The sequence below is a fragment of the Emydura macquarii genome, unplaced genomic scaffold, assembly GCF_026122565.2.
Source record: "Emydura macquarii macquarii isolate MOO-44397 ecotype Brisbane River unplaced genomic scaffold, CSIRO-AGI_Emac_v2 contig_2156, whole genome shotgun sequence".
NCBI lineage: Eukaryota > Metazoa > Chordata > Testudines > Chelidae > Emydura > Emydura macquarii.
The window spans coordinates 1-16709 of NW_027132293.1; the positions used below are offsets into that span (position 1 = coordinate 1).

A 16709-nucleotide genomic window follows, 5' to 3' on the forward strand; every position below is an offset into this window, starting at 1 on the left:
AACTTCAAAACTAATAATTATAATTTTCAGAATTCTGGCATTGTTTCTGATATAACTTTCACAATTCTGACATTTTGCTGCATTTTGATTAGAAAAACCATCATACTCAATAATTACATAATACTCAATAACACTCATTTATTAATAACTAGAAAAACGTAATCAATTTTGGTTTGAAACTAAATTAGATTTTTGGATTTCTCAGATGTTCCACTGAACCAAAAAATCAAATATTTGTTCAGTGGTGTACTGGAGTCTTTTTGCCTTCCCTATAAAATCTTGGAAGCCAGAGTGGTGAATTGACTAGAATGGTGTTTGACTATATCAGAGGAGTGTGGGTGGAAGAAGCTCACAGTTTTGTTTTAACTTTACAGTATCTCTGTCATCCTTTCACCCTTTTCCAGGCGCTGGGGATATGTGGCGTGCATACAGTGACATGCGGGATGCGAATTATAAAAATGCAGATAAATATTTCCATGCTCGTGGGAATTATGATGCTGCCCAGAGAGGGCCCGGTGGTGAGTGGGCAGCAAAAGTTATTAGGTAATGGATTCTACTTGCATTATGAAAAGTCAATAGAGAGCTGGGCAATCAAATAACTATGACGTAAATTGTATTTGATAAATAGCTATTTCCTGTTTGAAGTGAGAACTTCTTTATTTCACATCTGAACTGGCTAAGTGCGAAGTCTGTACCCATTCTTCCGATGTAAAGGGGGTTTCTGAGGTGACCATTTTAAATATATTTTCATATCAGATCACATAAATATGTACAAGGAAGCAGATGATTTCAAAGCAGGGCTTTTAACATTTAAATAATTGCAGGGCCTCCCTTTAATCTAGAACCGATACGTATTGCCCTTCCTATTTCATCCAAAGAAACTATGATCACAGGTTCACTTGTGTTCCTCCAACAAGTAGTTTTTTAAAGGTTCCTGTTGAATGGGATGGATATGATATAAAGCAGTGTTTCTCAATTACTGGTCCATAGACCGGCACCGATCCCTGAGATCTTCCAGACACTGTATAGGATGCCTGAGATCTCCGTGACACAGTATAAGAAGCTGGTCCCTGGTATCAAAAAGGTTGAGAAACACTGATATGAAGACATTTAGGAGGTGGGGGTAGAACTTAGTGGAGGCAAGTAATGGGATTTTTCATTTGAAAAGTATCTTTTAATTCACAAGTTCTGTACTACTGCATTTCTGGGATGACTCCTGCTATTCAGAAACAGGCAAAGATTTGTGTCTGTGTTTGTGTGACAAGGGAGATGAGGTAATATCTTTTATTTGAACAACTTCTGTTGGTCAGGTGTTTGCACATGTCCTCAATTTTGTGGGAAAGTAGAAATTAAACTGAGAGGAAGAAAATGAAAAGTAAATAATGTAGTCACTCAGATTTCACTAACTACTGTCTAAAATAACCTTTGTTTCCTCAGTGACGCCAGGGAAGGTTGGCAGGGTGGCATTAGTGGCAGAGGAGCGGAAGACACACGTCAAGACCAGGAGGCAAATGCATGGGGCAGAGGTGGAGGAGACCCCAACCGCTACAGACCTGACGGCCTCCCCTCGAAATACTAATGCAGCCTGTCAGACTTTACAATGGTTCCTTTTTTTACCAGCTGAGCAAGACCATAATAAATAAAATCTTTAAATTCTGAACATCTCAGTGAATTAACAAACAACCTCAGCCACATTTGAAAGGATAACAAACAATATCGCATACAAATCTTCCTGATTCGGGGCAAAAGTAATCCTTAAGTGCCTCGGGTTAGGAAGAAACTTCCAGAATATTTAATGATTGTCCTTTACTCCATTTCTTGTATATTCCTGTGAAGCAGTTGTCACCGGGCACTCTCAGGGACAGGCTACTGGCCTATTTTGATCCATTCTGGTAATTCTCCTTTTTATTATTATCCCCATTTTACACACTGGGATGACAGAGATGTTAATTGACTTGCCAAATGTCACAGGGCAGCCAATAGCAGAGCTAGGAATTGAATCCAGATTTCCTTAATTCAGTCACTCCTCTAACCATAAGATCATCCTACCTGGGAAATTATTTTGGGGACTAAAATACACCAAATCAAGTTTCAGGTATCATGACAAAAATGGAAATTTGTGCAGCAGGGTGAGAGGAAAGTTAACTTTTTAATGAGAAGATGAAAACAAATTTTCTATGGTGCTGGGAGTCTCGGGTCATTTTTAAGAGCGGTAATATTGTTTAGGTTTTAAAAGTATATAGTTATTGTTGTCAGGGAGCTAGAATCTCTGTTGCATCTGCCGTCAGGCTAGGAAGGCTGGATCAGAGGCACCGCTCCTGTTACTGGATGAAATTTCCCATTTTTGTCTAAGAGCAGGAGCGAGTGGAAAGAGCATCAGACAGGCAGGGAAAACTAAATTCAGGACTTGCCAATGTAGATTGATAAAAACTTGGCAACATTAGCAGGTGTTCAATAGGCTCAATGATCACAACTTGAAGTTGAAAGATAGACAAGAAAAGGAGAAGCACAAAAGCAAATCAAAATGAAAGCAGTGTTTTCTGCTTGTATGCTTCCTGGTGTTTCGATAGTTACTGGGCGGATGACAGCTTTCTCATTAGAGTATTTTGGTAGCACATTTAACCCAAACATCATAACTTAAGGGAAAAAAAGAATCTTAGAAACTCAAAATCATGTCATCCTTAGCAGTCTTGAAGAAGAGCTCTGTGCAACTCAAAAGCTTGTCTCTCTCCCCAACAAAGTTGATCCAATAATAGACATTATTTCACCCACCTTGTCTCTCTACTATCCTGCGAGCAATACAGCTACAACACTTCAATGATCAGTCCATGTCTCACTCTTGAAGCAAAGATCAAACAAATTTCCAGCATGTAGTTAGTTCTTCTTCACATGACTCTGGTCAAATAATTTTTTAGGATTTTCCTCAATTTTTAGGGTAAACGTGCATAGTCAATAGGCTTCAAATCTATTACAGACATTTTGTTGGCAGCAGATCAAGTCAGCTGGTATCTGACAAATATTAACAGGATCTTGGGCTGATGAGAGTTCCTCTCATAAAGAGAGAACATATATATTTATAGGGTTGTTGATTAAAACTCTGATTCAAATCCCATTGAAGCCAGAGCTAGTCTTTCCATTTGCTTCCGTGGTCTATGGATCAAGCCTGCATGTTGTATTTTGGGAATTGTAATAGCAATACTCAGATTTACTGGCTATTTGAGACTGGGGGTTGTAATTCAGGAGTTAGGGATTTTATTTGGATGGTTTGCTATGAAAAACCTCAGCCCCTTCTCTTTTGTTTAATTTGTACATGTCTTGTCTTTTCTCTCATTCTCAGTAGTTTATCTAGGCTTAGTGGAATTTACTTACTAGCACAATATTTTAGATATAATTTACAGAGGCTAGTGAAAGCCTCTACAATTCAATCACCAAGATGTGCTATAACATGGAGAATCTGGGGGAGATCCTCCCGATCACTCTTTCTGCATTAATCTGCAGAGGCTCCCACACTATGGCCTCAAATCCTTTCAGAGTAGGGTCTTGGTCCCCGTGTGGCAGGAACGGTCTCATGGTGGTACTGCTCCCTTTTGGCTATCCTGGGTGGTTTGATCTGGGGAATATCCTCTAGGATAGGGGCCTCAACACAGCTTCCCCAAGGTCTCCAGGTTTATTTCCCTGCAGCTTTCAGGACTCATGTGGAGCTGAAGGGCTATGCTCTCTGCCCACTTCATGGGTGATCAAACCCTGATCCCTTCCCCCACTTGAAACCTTTGGAACTCTGCATGTTTGAACTCACAGAGTTTCTCCTAGTGCACTGCCCACCCCTTCCTTTGCATAGGTTAAACATTTACTGTTTCACAACAAATTTCCATTTCTGGAAACAGTTTGAGTCTGTTCATGTGTAAACCAGAGTGACGATATACAGGACTTTTTGCGGTTTAAAAACTGAAAATGGGGCTTTTCAAATTGTGTGAATTACCTATGAACTTTCACAAATGGCTATACAAGATATTCTGGCTTAATGAAGTCAGTAGGTGTTTGCCACTTTGGAAATGTTCAGAGCTGGATGCTTGGGACTTGTTGAGTCTGAAATGTATTGGTCAGGCAGGTCTGGTGGTTTCTACATTCACTTCAGCGGGATAATTATATTGATATCAATTGATCTTTCTCTACATACATCTCAATAAAACATTAGGTGAGTTGGGGTGTCTCTGGGGGAGACAGGGCTGCTGGGGGTACTGTGCAGGGGTTAAGGCTCTGTCTGTCTGTCTCTCTGGCTGCCGGGCAGGATTGTTGGTGCCAGTCCCAGCCTCTTGGCAGAGGGCACTGAGCTCCAATCCCAGGTGGGCCCCATGGGGCTGGAGCCAGCCATTCATGGGGCCTGCAGGGAAGAGGCCTGATCAACGAGGCTGGCTGGGACCCTGCTGAAGCTGCTCCCGTTCCCACAGCTGCATGAGGGGCCAAGTCCCCTGGGAGGAGTGGAGGAAGCAGGCCAAGCCCCTTCTCCCTTCTTGTCCCAGACAAACAGACGAACGCTTTTTCACGCCATTTTTCAAAACCCATCAGTCTTTGCCACGCATACGCCATTGCCGGAGAAGTATGGAGCCCGCTCAGCTCTGCACTATCATTGTGAGCATCACGAACTTCTCACGACTTATCCTGCAGTATTTTGAAGGCCGAGACAGGAGCCGCAGTGTGGAAAATTGTGATGTTAGTCAAGCCGCCTGCTACAAGCCATAGAACAAAACAATTCCCGTTTGCTGGAGGCTGTTACACACCTGCTGCAGTCAGGGGAGCACTGCTTCTGGTCCCAGGTAACAAGCACTGACCGGTGGGATCGCATCGTTATGAAGATGGGATGATGAGCAGTGGCTGCAGAACTTTCATATATGACAAGCCACTTTCATGGTACTTTGTGCAGAGCTGTCCTCAGCCCTGAAACGTGTGAATACTCGCTTGAGACCTGCTCTGACAGTGGAGAAGTGAGTGGCCATTGCTCTGTGGAAGCTGGCAATGCCAGACTGCTACTGGTTAGTTGGGAATCAATTTGGAGTCGGTAAAATCCATCGTGGGAGCTGCTGTGATGCAAGTGCGCAGGTAAAAGCGCCAGTCCTTAGCAGAACAGTCAGCTGATGAGGCTAGACTGAAGAAGGAAAATGGTAGAACTGTGTTTGCAAAAGTATTTTTACATGCACAGAATTATCACCACATGCTGAAATAGATAAAGGAAAAAATAGTATTTCTTTGTTTCAAAAAGCATCCTTACTTCAATAACCTTAGTTAAGGTATCTGATTTCTTGCCCCTTTATAAAAAAAAAAACATACAGGGGACTCTGTCTTCAGCAACTGACCACTCAAAGAAGCAGCAAAAATCAGTTTCTAGCACAGGTGGTTTTTAACTAAAGATTGAACAAAATGTCAATGGAAATCCTAGGGATACTGTAAAGTAGTCACTTCAGAGAAAGGGTTGTCGACTGACAGCACAATGCAGTGGGTCTGCTCTGAAACTCTTTGAAGTGAATGGAAGGACTCCCATTGACTTCAGTGGGTTTTGGCTCAGGGAACTGTTGCCAGCTTTTCAATATCTGTATTGGTTTTTCACTATGGAGGTAAACTAATAGAGCACCAACTAATGGAGCAACACTATTCTTTATTACTGTTCACAATCAGGTGTGACTGTTCAGACAACAAGAATAAAACATATGCTACATCATACGTGACCCAAAAGAAGAGTTAATCCCAGTAAAGAAGAAGACATCATTAAAAAGGCTACTGAGAAAATTCAACTGAGACAGGAAATAGTGAGAATACAGAGAGAACCAAGCAACAGATTTCTGAACATACAATCAGACAGCATCCAGTGTCCATGCCAGGGACACACACACACACACACAGAATTCAAGAGCATGTAGGAGACACAAATAATTAATTTAAAGGCGCAAACCACATAGAATTGCTTAAAATGGAGCTAGGCGTACGAATGAGGAGCATGTATAAATTGCTCACACATTAAGGTCTCTTAAATAAGCTTTATGGCATTAAAGGCTACTAATATGCAAAAAGAAAAAAGAAAAATTAAATACAAACCATCCACATCTGTCTGACCAGCCAAAATAATCAAATCAATACAAATTAATTATACTTAGATTTTTTTATAGGACTTTACAACTTCAAAGTACAGAGTGAATGAATGTACACATGAATGAAACCGTACACATGAATGAATTAATGAATTCCCCTCTCTTGAGTCCAAAAGGTGGTTGTGGAGTCTAGGGCAGGTCAGCACTGACCACACAAAACCTAACTAGCTCATTGCCTAGTAGACTGTTGGTGTACTTCAAATCCTGACATAGGCCAGTCAAACCTCCTGTGTACTGAATACAGGGCACTGTATCCCCTCTGTCATTGATTCTAACCAGTTGTTTAGGTTTTTTACAGAAAATTATCACTAGTTGTGGTAGAACTAAGATTCACTTCTGCTACCCTGTCATCCCTCGAATCAAACTATGCCTCGGTCTTTTAAGACAGTGGTTTTCAACCTGGGGTAAGCAGACCACTAAGGGTATGCAGAGCTCTTCTGGGGGTACGTCAACGCATCTAGATATTTGCCTAATTTTACAACAGGCTACATAAAAAGCATTAGCAAAGTCAGTACAAACTAAAATTTAATGCAGACAATTACTTGTTTACACCACTCTATATACTATGCACTGAAATGCAAGTGCAATATTTACACTCCAATTGCTTTATTTTATCATTAGATGGTTAAAAATGAAAATGAAGCAATTTTTCAGTTGTGACACTTTTGTATTTTTATGTCTGATTTTGTAAGCAGGTAGTTTTTAAGTGAGGTGAAACTTAGGGTACGGAAGACAAATCGGAGTCCTGAAAGGGGCACGGTAGTCTGGAGAGGCTGAGAACCACTGTTTTAAGAAAATGGAACAATTTTCCACCTGACCATCAAACATGGCCCAACTCCCAGCACCACATCTCTAATCCGTGGCTAACACACATACACACACAAACAAACACACATACGGTTTTGCTACCAGTCCTGATTTTGACTAGGCTGCTCCACATCCTATGGGACATCACAAGAATTGCTGAACATCTTTGGGGTGTTCATAAAGTCATTGCAGAGCAACATGATGGTACTCGAAGTTCATCGTCACGATGTAACATCACCTGTTGATGCGATGTTGCATGACAACACAGACATGACAGGAGGGCATCTGGAGCGTGTTCTGCAGAGCAAAGTCTAAAAGGCGGCACTTCTGCAATGCAATGTGCCAACTGAAGAGGCTGTGAAGGGGATTTCCCTGCCTCTGGCTAGGCTTAGTTCATCACTGTCTGGAAGTTGTTTAGCCCTTTTTCTCAGGGGCCATTATTATTCCTCATCATAAATATACTCGCTGAACAGCAAACGATTGATCAATTCATAGGTTTTAAGGCCAGAATGGACCATTCTGATCATCTTGTCTGGCATCCTGCATCGCAATGGCCAAAGAACCTCACACAAGAAGTGTTTTGCCTGTGGAATGCACCAGGTTGCTCAAAAAAGACCTGCTTGCAAAATACATGTTCCTGAGAGGAATTCCCAAACCCCACTTCCCTGCGTGTGTGAGGGGGTGGGCTGGGGTCCCCAGGGGTTGCACATCAGGCAAAATAAAGCAACACCAATGGAGCGGGCCCCTGGAGAGGTGCACTTTAAGCACTGTCCTACCCAAATTGTGAATGACAGATCCTCCCCCCGCTTCCCCACTCTTGTCAGGACACTTAAGCACCACCCCCTTCTCATCCCCCCGACCTCGAGACCCCCATGAACACAGCTCCTGAAAGCACCGCATCCCCTGCTCCGCTCTCGCCCCTCCCTTGCCGGACAGAACAGCCGCTGCAGCCTCCTGCACCGGGCACCGCCCGAGGCGTCGCCTTGCGCGGAGGAAAAGCCTGCAGCCGCTCCGAGCGCTCTGTATTGCCAAGGGTAAGGGGCAGGGCGAGGAAGGCGGCCTGCGGAGCCCTTTGTTTATTTACTTTGCAATCTGCCTCGTCGGGGCAGCGCCGCTCCGGAGCTCAACGCCCCCCGTCCTCACCGGGCAGTTCCTGTTGTTATTTGCACCACGCACCATGGAGCCGACACCTCGGCGTGACCCCTCCGTAACGCCTCGCTTTTTTTGGTCCTGGATGCGCTTGCAAAGCCGGCCACCGAGACCTGGCTTTCGTATTAGCATCGCATTGCAAAGTCGGGCTGGCATCCTTTACTGCCACGACTCGTGCAAAGGGGCGGGGCGTGCCAAAGAAGGAGCTGCACCCTAAAGTCACCCCCCCCCCCCTCTCCTCCTCCGTGCACAGCACTGAATAGGCACATCACTGGTGCAATTACAACCCAACCCCCCCTGCAAAGTGCAGCCCCTCCCCAACGGCTCAGAGTGGCTCGGCTTTTGCATTCTCTCTTTTCTTCGTATTTATTATTTAATTGCAAAGGGAGTTGGACCTAATTCCCCTTGCAAAGAATAAAGAGCAAAGGGGTTTCTGGTGCCAAGTAATATTCGAGACAAGCGCTTCCAAGCCAGCCAGTGACACTCAGCTGCCTGCAAGCAAAGGGTGAATGTGCAGGTCTAAGCCAGTCGTGGGGGACAAGCGGGCTGGCGCTCACTAAAGTGCAATGTGCAAGATCATCTGCCTCTTTTGTTTCTGCCCTCCCCCCAAGCCCTTTGCGACACCCACCAGTGAGGAGCACATCTGGAGGGAAAGGGGCTCGAAGGCTGGTGGTTCCAGCACTTCTCAGTGCATTGTGGCAATGTGCAAAATTCCCTAGTTGCATCTGCAGCCTTTCACCCCTTTGCTCAGTCTGCACTGTAGCTGGTCAGGAAAGAAACGTCCTGTACCTTCAGAGAGGACTGGTGTGGGGGAGGGGACGACACAATGTAATGGGCGGTGGGGGTGTCAGAGTTACTCTGAGCTTTTCTGCCCCTTTTGCATCCTCCCCTGTCCCGTTTGCAGTTCTGCAGATGACGAAAAGGGTGAAAGTTCCTCTACTTTTGTTGGCCACGTCACAAGGGCTTTCTGGGGCAATTAGGGTATCAAGCTTTGCATCTGTGTGCAGTGTGTTGGTTGGGTTACTCTGTGTTTGGCGTTGGCTGCAGTTTGGAGAGCTAGCATTGTGAGAAACCCCTTTGCACTTCTCCTGGACCTTTCCTGGATTGTTTTGTTTTCTTGCAGAGCGTAGGGCTAAAACAGAAAACTTTGTGTGTGCACAGCCTGATTTTGTTTTGTCTGAGTGATTTAAGCAGTTTAAGGGAATGAAATATATTTCTCCAAATTTGCCATTCCTGTTGTATCTTAATGATTCTGGGCTTTGTTTTTATTTTAATTGGGAGGGAGAAAATATTCATGTCTAAATGTATTTCCTCCTGTTTTAACTTGCTTATTTTTTATTTTCTTTCAGTTCTTGGGAGAAGAGTCTCTCCCTCCCAGTGGAGACGCACTCAAACCTCCCTCTAAATAACAGTCCAACCAGGCATCAGCAAGAGAAACCCACTAATGTCAGATGGTCAGTAAAAACCCAGACCTCGAGTTCGACTCTTTGCAGCCCTGCTTTTATCCAGACGAAGATGATTTCTATTCGTGCAGTCCAGACTCTGCTTTCCCAGGAGAGGACATCTGGAAAAAGTTTGCACTGCTGCCTACCCGTCCTCTGGCTCCCAGCAGGGCAGGACTTCAGGAGAACCCCACAGGAGGGGCCCCAGTACCATGGGGAGAGGTGGCTCTAGGCGGATTCCGAACCCATGATCCTCTGGACTGGGCATCCAAACTGATGCTGCTGCCTGCTGAGGCCGACCTTTGGGGAAGCCTGGATGGAGGGGACTTATTCAAGACCATCTTTGGGGACAGCAAAAACCTCAGCTCCGTCATCCTCCAGGATTGTATGTGGAATGGCTTTGGTGCCCGCAAGAAGCTGGAGAGGGCAGTGAATGAAAAACTGCAGGGCACAGTGGGAGCAGCAGTGTCACCAGTGACAGCTGGCGCATCCATCACCACTGCCAGCCCGGGGGGCACCGGCAGCAACAGCCAAGCAGGGCTCAACAACTCTCTGGCTCCTGCAGAGGTGTTCCCATTCCCCAGCAACAAGAGGGAGACAGTCAGCCCCAGCAACAGGGGGAATAATTGGCATCAGGGTGAACATTAGTGGGAACAGTCGGATTGCACAGCGGGCAGCAGCTGCCATCCAGCACAGCGGCCACCCCACAAGTGCCACCAGCAGCTCAGGAGATGATACTCTCAGGAAGTCGGGTAAATACTCCACTCATCATAGGTTTGCTGGCCTGTGCACACTTCCCCAGTGGTGTTTGTATGTGCCTGGTTGCCCCACCCTGAATTGCAGCTTTGTGGGCAGCATCTTTTGTGATGCATCTCCCCCCAACCAAATGCATAGAGGGAAGCAGAGTGAATTCATTAGGGGCAGCTTTGCCAAATTCAGTTCACTTAGGGTGAATGTTATTGGATGGTCAAGTAAACTAGCATTAGTTCTTTTATCATCATCCCAGTAAGGTGGGTGAGTAATGTTGTGCCTGGCTGGTGCATTATCATGAACATTTTGCTAGGCTGCCTTAGGCTGTTGACATTGAGAAAAAACAAGGGGCGCTCTCTCACTCTCTCTCCACATTTTCCTTCCAGTAATCACAATTAAACTCAGAGCATGTTTACACTACAAACTTAAGTTGACCTGTTAGATCGACTTACAGCCACCGTAGCAATTACTGTGGTTTTTCATGTCTGCACTGGCCTCCTTCTGTCAGTGGTGTGCATCCTCACTAGGAGTGCTTCCACCGACTGAAGAGGGGCAGTGAGGGGGGGGCTGAGATCCTGGGCTCTCAGCTCCATGTGGAGCTCCGTGCTGCTGCCTGAGTTCTCAGCTCCACCTCCCGCTGGCCCCACAGGCTCTCAGCTCCCTCCCCATCCTACTCCCGAGGGCAGCCTGGCTGGGAGCACCAGGGTGGCTGGGAGCAGGGAGCCAAGGGGAGCCAGGTTGGAAGTGGGGAGCTCGGGGCAGCTGGGTCCACCTGGCGGTGACACTGAAAGCCGTGAGCTGGACACAGGGATCACAGCAGGGAGTCTAGTGGCCTTTCTTGTCAATTTCACAGCAGCAGCAGCAGTAGTGACATTGAGAGGAAGGGCAGCCAACAGCCCATGTAAGTAAGACAGCGACACCGCGTTGTCCTAAGTACACTGAAAGAAGCCCTACGCCTCTTGTGGAGGTGGAGCTATTATGTCGACATTGCAGGGCTCTTTCATGGGTGGACGCAAGGTTAGGCTGTTGTGTAGACACTGACGTAATTAGGCTGACATAAGTTGCCTTATGTTGACTTAACTCTGTGGGGTAGACTAGGCCTCAGTCTTATCTTTCCCCACCCCCTCTATGCACTCATGTGGTCAGGAGACTAAAGAAAGTAAATCCATGACCCTAGGTCGTGTCCCTTTCTTTGTTTCTTGCATCTCAGTGAATCGATAAAAAAAAAGATTGTGGAAAAGTTGGTGTCAGATGCTTTAGTGATTGAAGAAGCCCCCTACCTTGAAATGCTTGGGCAGAGAGATAGCGGAGGGGTAAGTAAAATGGCAACTGAAGTGTGGGGGTAAATTTTGGGAAGAACCAACATTGCAGAATCATGTCAGTGTAGAATATGACAGTGGCGTGAGCCCTAGGGCATGGGAACTCCTGCTGTTGAAGAGAGGGGAGGCTGGGAGGGAGAGAGTCCAGGGCCCCACTCCCAGCCTCAGCCCTCGGCCCTGATCGCAGCCCTGATCGCAGCCCAACCCTGACCATGGCCCATCCTGACCCAGCCCCAGCTGGGCAGAGCATGGGATAACAAAAAAAAAGTTTGGGACCACTGCAGTAAAGTTAGTCTAGGAGAGGGGGGAGCTTGTAAATCCCAGACTACTGTCATTTACTTTTCTTTATTAATACGATAACCAAGAACTAAACCCATCGCTGTCCGAGGGGTGCTTGTGTTTTACTCCCTCTCAGTGCTAGCTGGGATATGGTTTGCCAGTAGGTGGCAGCATGCTTGTCCTAGGTCTTTGCCTTTTGGAAAGGATTCCTTGAAGGTACGCTTTTGCAGGCAGCTGGTGAAAAAGCAGACAGTGGTATGTAACTAAAGGTCATTCTGTCCTGGGCACGTTTTTAATTAACAGATGCTGGATGAACTTGAGTGTTTGGGGTTTTTTTAATCGTCTCCATGCCACAGCGTACAATGTGGTTAATCTCAAAATTTATTCATGTGGCCAAATTAAATGCAGTTTATGCAGAATGTATTGTGTAAATAGCGCATTGCCAATATAGTAAAAAATAGATTTAGTGTAAAATAATCCACCCTTGTACATGGCTTTGAAATGGCTAGGCTGTCTAATAGTTTAGCAAGGAAACATATGACTGTGGGTTTTTGGATTAAGGCAGACAGTGAAAAATACAAAATGCTAAAAAAAAATCCTCCCATATAAAAACCCATCTGCAGTCCCAGGGAAACCCAGTTCAATTGTAAACACAATTTCTCTTGTGTAAATGTGTAGATCCATATGACCATCATAATAAACTTGATGACTAGCCTCCTGTTTCAAAAGCCTTACTGTCCCTTAATGTCTGTGGCTTGACAGCTTTCAGTGAGAAAGCATTTCCTCCCAACAGCTGTCTTCTGGGCAGTAAATCCAAATATTGTCTTAAAGGGACTCTCAGACTCCGGCAGCTTCATATTGTGCATCAGAACAAATTCAGCAATTGTTTAATTTTCTAGCTGCTTTTTGATCAAGCAAGGGAGATGTTGTGGTTGTATGCGTCTGTGTGTGCACACATGTGTGTTCTGTCCCCCAGTTTCATGGTTAAAATATAAATCAGGGAATTTTCTCTAACACTGTTTCCTCTAGTATGTTTATCTGGGTTGCACCTTCATGTGTCCTCCTATTGTATGGCTTGAAAAAGTGCGGAAAACTGTCTGTTCTTAGGGTTCTAATTTTAATGTTGCAGAGACATCCATTTATTGTATCTGGGTCTGACTGTATGCATTGTGTGTGCATATCTACTTCCATCTATCTGTAGACAGTGAGTATATGTGGCCTATTTTTATCCTCAGCTACTGCGTTGCTACTTTTAGTGTATATTCTGAATGCTTAAATACTTATGGATTGCCATTTGTCCTGAGAATTCATACAGATATGTTACTAGTTTTTAAATTTCACAGTCCTGTATGAATATTTTGGGGAGAGAACAGCTTATTTTCTTTATCTTACAGTTTGTATTTCTAAAGATGAAGAAGAAGAGGATGAAGTGGAAGAAATTAATGTTGTGACAGTAGAGAAGAGGTGCTCTTCCTCCAATAAGGCTGTTACTACTCTTACTATTACCATGCACCCTAAAAATACTACCTTGACATCAGTGAGGACGCAGCAGGATGAACTGATTCTAAAGCCTTGTGCCCTGATTCACCAGCAGCACAACTACGCCGCCCCTTCTCCAGACATTAAAAGCAAAGACACCCTGCAGGAGAAAAAGCTAAAAAATGAGGTGCCCCATCCAATAAAACCTGTGATCCAACCAAAGTCTAAGAATTCAAGTCCTCAAAATGCAGATTCAAAGGATAGCAAACGTCGATGTCACCAGAATAGTCTGGAACGTCAGCGGAATAAGGATCTACACGCTAGGTTCCTCACGTTATGGGGCCATGTACCTGAACTGGTTCAAAGCAAGAAAGCTACAAAAATACTCATCTTGAAAAAAGCCACTGATTATATCCATTCTCTTGAGGCAGAGGAACAAAAGTTATTGTTAGAAAAGGAAAAATTGCAAGCAAGACAACAGGAGTTGCTAAAGGAAATAGAACACATAGCGAGTTGCTAAACTTTTTTTATGCCTGACCTGGACAGTCACTGCCACTTTGCGCATTTTTTATTCTTTTTAAAAAAAAAAAAGTGTTTATTGATGTTAAGAATGTTGGTTTTACTTTCAATCCAGTCCCTGAAGTAGTTGATGATTTATATTATCCAGGTACAGAGCACATGGAAGTTCTTGCAAGGAGTTCAACAGACTGCCAAACGATGGACTGCCCTTGTATTTCTTCTTAAGAACTGTAGATGTTCTTTAAAAGTTGTGAGCATTTGGAGCTGCTGATGACACCTAGTTGAGTTTAAAGACATTCATTCCTGATTTTTCATGGTGCTTATGTTCTAATATGTGTTACTTTAAGGGTTACCATTTGTACTTCTGTAGGAATTTTCTGTAAGTACCATCTACACACTTGTCTTTTGTACATATCTTGGGTTATGAGAGGTAGCTCTTGCTACCAGTATTTGACTGGAGGAAGTTCATACCTAAGCACTGTAGTAACTCACTGTTTGAGGAGTTTTTGCACTGTTTTTGTATACAAATATATTGTTAGTCTCTGTTATTCAGGCAGTGTAAGAATTAGTACAATACATACTTTAGTGTGATGATCAGACATAACTAAATTTGATACTTATATTTTTGTATGAAAATAAGTTGTGAAAGATTTGAGTTTGATATTACTTTGTCACTTTTTCAAGTAAGAAAAATGTAAAGAAATTTACTAGCTTGTTTCTTCTTTTCCTAGCTTTTTTGTTTCTTCTTTTCCTAGCTTGTTTCTTCCAGTTGGTGAATAGAACTGGGTAAAACTGAAAAGTTCTGTGTTTAATTTCTTCCAACAAAGTACATTTAGTGCTGTGTCTTATAGCACTTTGAAATACCTCATGTTTATGAAAATAAATAGCAGTTAAATGATGTGCTCTTCACTATTTATTTTTAAATGGAGTTATTCTCTTATTATAAATTCTTTTACTTTAATGGTGCCCACGAGACATAAAGACATGATCTCAGCCCCCACGCACTTTCAGTCACAGGATAGTGCTTATACTACAGGAGGGGTGAGAAGCCAGGAAATGACTGTTTCTGGTAACAAAGTAATTGTAATGGGAACATTTGTAATGTACTCCTGACAATCTACTTGTCATATCTCTCTTCTGATATCGTGATCCCTCTATGGCAATGGTTTTCAGCCTGAGATCTGCAGACCCCTGGGGATCTGCAGACTATGTCTAAGATTTCCAAAGGGGTCTGCACCTCCATTCAAAATTTTTTAGGGTTCCACAAATGAAAAAAGGTTGAAAATCACTGCTGTATAGGCCTTATCCAAAGCCCATTGAAGACTCCCATTGACTTCAGTGGGCTTTGGATCAGTTGCTGAATGCACAGCACTCTCAGAACTAGGATGCAAAGCTGATTTCCATCAGCTGGTGAGCTGATACCCAGTGAGCCAGAATATCAGTGGAATGAAGTGCCATAGGATAGAGAACTGTCTGTGTAGTTAACCAGGATCTTAGGAGCTGAGTCTTACTCTCTAATTCTGTTCTTTTTAACTTATTGTATCAAAAGACATAACCCAAAGGTTGGCCACCATTTGTTAAAAGAGTCAAAATTTGTGCTGATTGGTGGTTTGTGTTCTGTCTAAATTCCTCTTAAGTATCTACTAACAATGTTAAAAAATCAGTTAAAAATCCCACTTTCAAGTTAGGGACCAGTCTTGCAGTGCTACTTATCACGGAGCCAAGCTGTGTCACAGTATTGCCATGGCAGGCCTGTAATACAGCAGAAATGCCTTTTCTGAAGCCTGGGGGTAAGAAATACAGAGACCAAGCAGTGTGTATGCTTCAGAATCACAGCTGGCAGGTTGCGGTTTCTTCGGGAGCAGGAAGAGCATTTTGTAGGTGGGACAGTGGGTCTGTGAAATGCACTGGATCACTAGACCGTAACCATGCATAAGGAGGGTTTAGTGTCCCAAGAGCTGTTGTATCAGTAGGCTTGGCAGAATTTAATGTTCATTTTTAATCATTTCAACAGGTAATATCAATTTTCATTTTAAGCACTTCTTAAATTTTTGCTGATTTAAATTTTCGTAGTTGCAGAAGCTTAGGTGGGGTCAGACAACAATTATTTAAAGATGGCAGATGTTAAGATTCAAAATGTTAAAGCTTTACAATCCTTAAAACACAAATTGTCAACGTCACACATTAAAATATACGAAGTTCATATCCTTAAATCATGCTCTAAGAAGCTCTCAAGCAGCCTTCCTAGCTATACATTTGATGTTTATAGATGGAAATAGTTTTGTCAGTTTGTGTGTGTACGGTGAAATCAACATCTACCCACATTTACCAGTAAAAACCTAAGCCTTCGAAGCCTCTGTATCAACCAAGCTGGGCAAGATCTCCATCCCCCCTCATTCTGCAACTTCCTGGTAATTAAGGATTTCCACATTCCCACCTCTTTATCAAAGTCAGTGGGAGTTTTACTTACGCAGGAACTTCAGCAGTTGGAACTACTTATGTATAATCCAGTAAATATACAGGGGTCAGATCCTCATCTGGTATAAACTAGTATAGCTCCACTGGTTTCAACTCAGTCTGCACCAATTTACACCATCTGAGGATCCAGCCTGTATATGTATGTTAATTCATAATTGTACATTTAGACCTGATTTAAGAGTCATTCCATACATAAAATTCTCAATGAAGTGAGGGGAGTTTTGTGGGCTCAGAAAGCAGGCTCAGGCCCTGATGAAAGGATGAAAAGTTGGGGGAATAAAAGTCACTTCATTAAATGTAATAGGTCCATTGTAAGTGTTATGATTTGTTTCAAAAAGCCAGTTCTG

The 16709-nt window shown here is 43.7% G+C and overlaps 1 protein-coding gene and 1 pseudogene across 1 annotated transcript; both read left to right on the forward strand.

The window, feature by feature from the left end:
- The first annotated feature begins 291 nt into the window (after positions 1–291).
- LOC137160154 (serum amyloid A protein-like) lies at positions 292–1626 on the forward strand. The gene is made up of 2 exons (XM_067558601.1): positions 292–543; positions 1438–1626. Exons 1-2 carry the CDS (start codon positions 416–418, stop codon positions 1577–1579), a joined length of 270 nt encoding a protein of 89 aa, XP_067414702.1. The 5' UTR covers positions 292–415; the 3' UTR covers positions 1580–1626.
- A 7921-nt stretch (positions 1627–9547) lies between these two features.
- On the forward strand, positions 9548–14768 carry LOC137160155 (N-myc proto-oncogene protein-like; annotated as a pseudogene).
- Positions 14769–16709: the final 1941 nt, after the last annotated feature.

What these genes read in the sequence shown, in the direction of transcription:
- LOC137160154 (XM_067558601.1), top strand. Translation starts at nt 416, where the DNA reads ATGTGGCGTGCATACAGTGACATGCGGGATGCGAATTATAAAAATGCA. An exon ending in TGGGCAGCAAAAGTTATTAG is followed by an intron (nt 544 to 1,437) that starts GTAATGGATTCT and finishes TTGTTTCCTCAG; the next exon opens with TGACGCCAGGGAAGGTTGGC.